A 6,125-nucleotide genomic window follows, 5' to 3' on the forward strand; every position below is an offset into this window, starting at 1 on the left:
ATTACAATGTTACAGTCCTGTAGTTATAAATCCCGACGACTACTTACCACTAACATTGGACCTAAGATTCTTTTGTAGATGATTGAGACTATATACACAATGTCTTGGCCAAAAGAAGGTCAAGTCTGACTCAGAAATTGCCCAATTTGCAATCAGAAACTGTGGAAAATTTTATCAAGAAAACAAGCTAAATGCACTGGGGCCTGAGTCAAGAATATCTATGTAAGCAACAACTTCAAGAAAGCGACTTCCAGAGTCCTCCCTACTTTTCTGGAGCCTCTAAATAAAAAATAAAGTTGCAGCACAGGACACTCCGTGAATTCTGCATATAAACTACTTAATAAACCGTTTCTATTGCTGTCGACTGGCAAAACAATAGAAATTCTTGTAGTGTTTTGTGCTGCACATGGGCAACTAATTGCATTGTCAGGAGAAATCTAAAATATTAGTGTTAGGACATCCTCCAACGGCTTCTAACCCAACATTTAACTATAAAAGTAAACCTATGACCAACGATAAAATAAGTTTGAAATTATAATGTAGGATCACATTGTTCATCGAACTAAACATGCATTTCGATCTGTGATGACAGATAGTGATGATCATTGCTGATAAGTGCTTATCATAAGAACAATAACGAGTGTTTGCAGCAAGAATCGACTACTGAAATAACAAGGGAAACAGTTTTACCTACAAATTCTACTACACAATCTACCACACAATAGGTGCAGCTGAGAAACAGTCCCTGGGAAACCCCCACACCAATATCAAATAACTGGAGTTGGCAGTGGTTTGCCCGAAAAATGCGCATCTAGGGCTTGAACAACGAGGTCTGCCAACACCTTGCGAGTTTCAACCGTGCTGGCGCCCACATGAGGTGAGAGGACAACATTATCAAGCCCAAGAAGTTGAGTTGGTGCTTCCGGCTCATTTTCCAGCACATCTAGCCCAGCTCCTCCCAACCGGCCTTCAGCAAGTGCAGAAATCAACTCAGCTTCATCTATGTGGGAGCCTCTTGCAATGTTAACAACAACTCCATTTTTACCCAATGCATCAATGACATCCCGGTTGACAATGTGGCGAGTTTCGTGTGTTAATGCACATGCTATGATAAGAATTTGAGAGTCCGAAGCCAAGTCAACAACAGATGTATAGTATTTGTATCTTGAATTTGGTTTTTGGGAACGAGAGTGGTAACCGATTGAACAGCCAAAAGCTTCAGCTCTCTTAGCTATGGCAGAGCCAATCCTGCCCAATCCAATGATCCCCACTGCTTTGCCACTGAACTGAAGAAAGATAATGAAAGATGAGCAGTGACGATTGACGGCAACAAGGATCAGAATACTATGAAAACTTGCATCCATGTAACTCAAAAAACAGGATAATTTATCCAAGAAAAACTTGACATGATACACGGATTAAGCATATCAAGCCCGATGAAAGTTCCTCATTTCAGACAATCTTTTCTTTCTAAAAAACAGAGAACTTGTTGTTCTGAACAGACAGGAAATCATGAAAAGCTAAATTCAACTTCCTTTTAGAGAAAAGAAATCAATAAAAGGGATAGTTATATTTACGCCCCCAGTCCTATGGTCTATTTATAGAAATTATTTTTGACTTTTGTATAATTACAAAAATTATTCTTAACAGTAAAAAATAGGAGTTTTTTGTGTAATGATACTAACCTTTTTAGGGGTGGGTAATTTTTTTAAAAAGTATTAATAATTTGTATAAACGATAATGATAATTTAGTAGGTATATGTATAATTATTTTAAAAATAAGAATAATTTGTGTAAACAACACAAGTAATTAAGAGGCGCAAATGAAATTATCCTTAATAAAATAGATGACCAAAATAGTTTCACCTTTGTCGTCAACTTGAAGTCAACGTTCTTCCACTCACTCCTCCTTACATATTGATCCGCCTCACAAATCCGCCGCATCGTCGCCAATGTCAGCAAAATCGCCATGTCCGCCACCTCGTCCGTCAGAGCATCTGGAGTGTAGGTTACTGTTATGCCCCTCTCCCTGCACTTGTCCAAATCAATTTTGTCGAGGCCGGAGCTGTGACTCGCGACGATCTCCAGAAGCGGCAGCAAGTCAATCATCTCAGCATCGGGGCCTTGCGCGCCGTTCGCCACCACCGCCCTGATGGAGTTAGAGTGTTTCCGGAGGAACTCGCGGCGGAGATGCGGCGGCTCTTGCCAGAATTTGAAGAGGATGTATCGTTTGGAGAGCTCCTGCTGGATGTAGGCCGAGAGCGGGCGGATTAGGAGAACTGAAGCTTCCATTTTCCGCTGAGAATCAAACTGTTAAAACTAGAATATGAACATGGGAAAATCAATTCAGATTTTTAGCAGTGTTTTCTTCTCAAGTAAAAAAAGAAAAGAAGAGAAAATTGCAATTTTTAGTTTTCAAATATAGGGTTGTTTATAGTATTAGTTTTAACCTTTTTGAAATACTCAATACTAATTCTATATTTTAAAAAAATATTACAAAATTAATTTCACCTCAAGAAATTTGCAACGTGAGGGACTAACTTTGTATGATAAAAATCCGTCTTGTTATGAAGGTAATAAACTAATATAAACTAATCCGTCTTGTATGATAACACTCGAACAACGCCAGCTATAAATGCAACTTTATGGCGTCACTATATTAACATTAATATATTATATGGCGTCACTAGCCGGATAAAATAGTAGAAAATGACGTCTCAAAATCGAAGCCAGGTGCATAAATTTATCAACGTATATTACATCATCTGTTCACAGGATGCTTTTATGAATGTACAAGAACTGGGACTAGGGAGGCAGTAAATGGTTGAAGGTCTCTTCACACCATAGATATGAAATTATCATTGTTGTTTTCAAGTTCAATGAGGCAAAAATTTCATCATTAATACTCGAAAGGTCTCTAACAACTGTTATATCAAACATGAGGTCTTCTGAATGAATAGGATCCATAGTTTTCAAGCTGTCACAACATAATCAAACGACAGGAGTCAATAGCGGCTTGTTGGCAAAGTGCGCCTCCAAATTCCTGAGAACAAGGTCAGCCATGTCCTTGCGTGTTTCAACTGTGCCGCTCCCTACGTGAGGCAATAGGACAACATTCTCAAGGCCAAAGAGTTGCTCCGGCACTTCAGGCTCCTTTTCGAACACATCAAGTCCAGCACCACCAAGACGACCCTCCACAAGAGCTGAGACTAATTCGGGTTCATCGACATGGGGTCCCCTTCCAATGTTGATGAGAACTCCACTTGGACCCAATGCATCCATCACTTCTCGATTCACAATATGTGTTGTTTCAGGCGTTAGTGCACATGCTACAACTAGGATGTCACAGTTTGAAGCCAATTCCACAACGCTGCCATAGTATTTGTAGTTTGTATTTTTTTGGGATCTTGAGTAGTAACTGATGGGACAGTCAAATGCCTCTGCTCGCTTAGCAACGGCTAATCCAATTCTGCCCAATCCTATGATACCAACTCTTTTGCCACTGAACTGCAAGAAAAAATAGACGAGTTGAATTGAGGGAGTGAGACAAATGATTTCAGGTTTTGGAGAGGATACAACAAATATTCCAAGCATCAGTAAGACCCAAACAAAACACATGTCCAATTAATTGAATATGAATAACATGATTCATTCAGCAAAAAACTCCCATAAGATTACCACTGTATCCATCAGTACACATGCCAAAATGGAAAATGTCAAAGTGCATGGGTGTTGAGACTTCCATGCACAACCAGGGTCTTTTTCCTTGATGCTTAAAGCAATTCAATGGGACATAATTGCTATTTATATTATTACTAATCGAACCTTGTAAATGGAATTTACATCTCTTCGCAATTTCATTGACAATTTTGCAACCTCCCCAAATGTCTGAACACATATCCAAAATGCTACATTTGGCTAGTTGCAGAAGTTCTACCATCCAGATTGAAGACCAGAATAATGGCAAAAGAAAGTCAACTAGGGGAAGCACATAACTAAAGAGTTAACATTAGAGAACTCAAATATGCTTCTAAAGCCTTCTTGAAGTGTATCCTCCAGATGGGATCTTTCCTTAAAGAATTCCTAATACATGCAAAACAGGGGAGAAAAAGATATAGTATTGGAAGTAAATTTCAAAAGGGAATGGCATGAACACATCAACAACCTACGAAACAATGAACATGACACTCAAAAGAATTGGCAAAGGAAAATTAAACTACTAGAACGGTCATCAAAACTGCTAAGAAGAGATATTCAACCTTCAGCTCAGGTAAAAAGACCAAAAAACAATCCTTCATCCTTAAATCATCATCCAAAGCAGTAACAGAAAATTCTAAAGGAAAACTGCAATATTTATCCTCACGCAAATAACAAAAGCCCTTAATTTTGGAGGAAAGAGACTCAAATCAATATTCCCACATCCTCATATAGTGCTTAAGTTTAAGCTAAGCAAAACTGACGTCAAACAAACCCAAATTGAACACTTGGATTATCTCACATTAGCATTCCCCAAATTATTGAAGTATTTAAACTGCCCAAATTAAATGCACATATACCAAAGTCAAAAATGAAATGAGAAACAATGGCTGGAGATCATACCTTAGAAGTGAGCTTGAAGTCACCAAATTTCCACTCCCCTCTCCTCACATACTTATCACATTCACAAATCCTCCTCAGAACCGCCAGCATCAACCCGATTGCCAAATCCGCCACATCATCAGTCAGCACATCGGGAGTGTTGGTAACCCTAATCCCCTTCTCCTTACACTTGGTCAGGTCAATCTTATCCAATCCCACACTAAAACTCGAAACTATTTCCAGCTTCGGCAGCGCCTCAATCAGCTTGGCGTCGGCCCCCGCGGTGGCGTTCCCAACCACGGCGCGGATCGACTGGGCGTGCTGAGTCAGGAACTCACTCGGACGCGGCTGCTTCCAGTATCTAAAAAGGTTGAACCGCTTGTTGAGCTCTTCCTCTAAGTAGTTGTTCATCGGACACATCATCAGAACCCCAATGGCCTCCATTCTGGCGGCGAGCGTGCAGCGGAGGTGGTTGAGAATTTGAGGTGAGAAGGGAAGAGGAGGGATTGATTGATTAATACAGTGAAGTGGGTGGGTGAAGGAGAACGATGGACGGCTGAGATGGGGCCGGCGCGCGATTGTGGCTAGCATTTGATCGATGGAATCTGCGGTTGATTGGATGTTTTGTATTAAATTATTTTTTCAGTTCAATCATGAGCTAATTAATATCTTGAAAATTGCATCTTCAACTAAATTATTTTACATCATAACCTCTTAATTAATTAATTTTTCAATTAATTTAAACACCTAAATATTATTATATTTTTTTTAAAGGATAAAAGATTTTATACCAAGAAAGTTTTCATGCATAAATCAAACAGCAAGACTTGGAAACAAGCCTATCAAACAACCAAAAATGCTACTACTTTTAGGAAATGTGAGTGTGAGAGGGAGACAGACTAATAAGGTTATTTTTAGTGAATTACGAGACTTGCAGTGTTGAGACATCACAATCATTCGGTAATGTCGAATTTGCATAAACGAAGGGTGGTGATGATGAGGGTTCCGAACCCCCTAATGAAATTTCTGATCAGTGGCCTAAGTAAGCCTAAACAAAACAAAGAGATACAAAGACCAGAAGGGGAGTAACATCATTCCCTTCTGTTAATTTGTCAAAACTCATCCCCTCACTTGTCCCAATTCTTACATTTCTTTCTCTAACATGCACCCTACGTTCCTCTGAGGTTCCATGTTTCAAGATAACTAAGGAAAAAACAGATCCAAAACACAAATCCACATCAAAACAGTTCTTGTCATCTCTCCATAATTCTTGGAAGGAAATCAAAAGAGAAAGAAAAAAGAATCATTTCATTTGTCCATTTATGCCATTTCTACCCTCACCGTTGGCATGATCAGTTCTCTCCCATTTTCACATCCACAGCAACTCACATCTCTGCTCGAATCATAACAACGTGAATTGATGATTCGAGCTCCTAAAGAAGGAGGATGTACGAAGGTGTATGATCGTGGAGAGCCACGGCTCGATGTCTCCTGATGATTACAATAGGGTGACGTCGAGAAGCAATGCATCCGTTCCATTAGAACAG

At 39.5% G+C, this 6,125-nt stretch overlaps 3 protein-coding genes across 3 annotated transcripts in view; 1 reads left to right on the forward strand and 2 right to left on the reverse strand.

Annotated features, from left to right (window-relative positions):
* LOC105157645 (hydroxyphenylpyruvate reductase-like) lies at positions 507 to 2,499 on the reverse strand. Its single transcript, XM_020692623.1, has 2 exons — positions 1,867 to 2,499; positions 507 to 1,286 (listed from the first exon to the last, which is right to left on the reverse strand). Exons 1-2 carry the CDS (start codon positions 2,290 to 2,292, stop codon positions 768 to 770), a joined length of 945 nt encoding a protein of 314 aa, XP_020548282.1. The 5' UTR covers positions 2,293 to 2,499; the 3' UTR covers positions 507 to 767.
* LOC105157644 (hydroxyphenylpyruvate reductase) lies at positions 2,716 to 5,214 on the reverse strand. The gene is made up of 2 exons (XM_011074068.2): positions 4,600 to 5,214; positions 2,716 to 3,507 (listed from the first exon to the last, which is right to left on the reverse strand). Exons 1-2 carry the CDS (start codon positions 5,167 to 5,169, stop codon positions 2,992 to 2,994), a joined length of 1,086 nt encoding a protein of 361 aa, XP_011072370.1. The 5' UTR covers positions 5,170 to 5,214; the 3' UTR covers positions 2,716 to 2,991.
* Positions 5,555 to 6,125, forward strand: part of LOC105157830 (rho guanine nucleotide exchange factor 8-like) — a gene marked incomplete in the record, with an annotated part of 3,320 nt that continues 2,749 nt past the window's right edge. Inside the window, 1 exon segment of the mRNA XM_020692191.1 lies at positions 5,555 to 6,125. Within this exon segment, the coding sequence (XP_020547850.1) occupies positions 6,039 to 6,125 (87 nt within the window).

The sequence above is a fragment of the Sesamum indicum genome, linkage group LG3 (genome assembly GCF_000512975.1).
Source record: "Sesamum indicum cultivar Zhongzhi No. 13 linkage group LG3, S_indicum_v1.0, whole genome shotgun sequence".
Classification (NCBI taxonomy): domain Eukaryota; kingdom Viridiplantae; phylum Streptophyta; class Magnoliopsida; order Lamiales; family Pedaliaceae; genus Sesamum; species Sesamum indicum.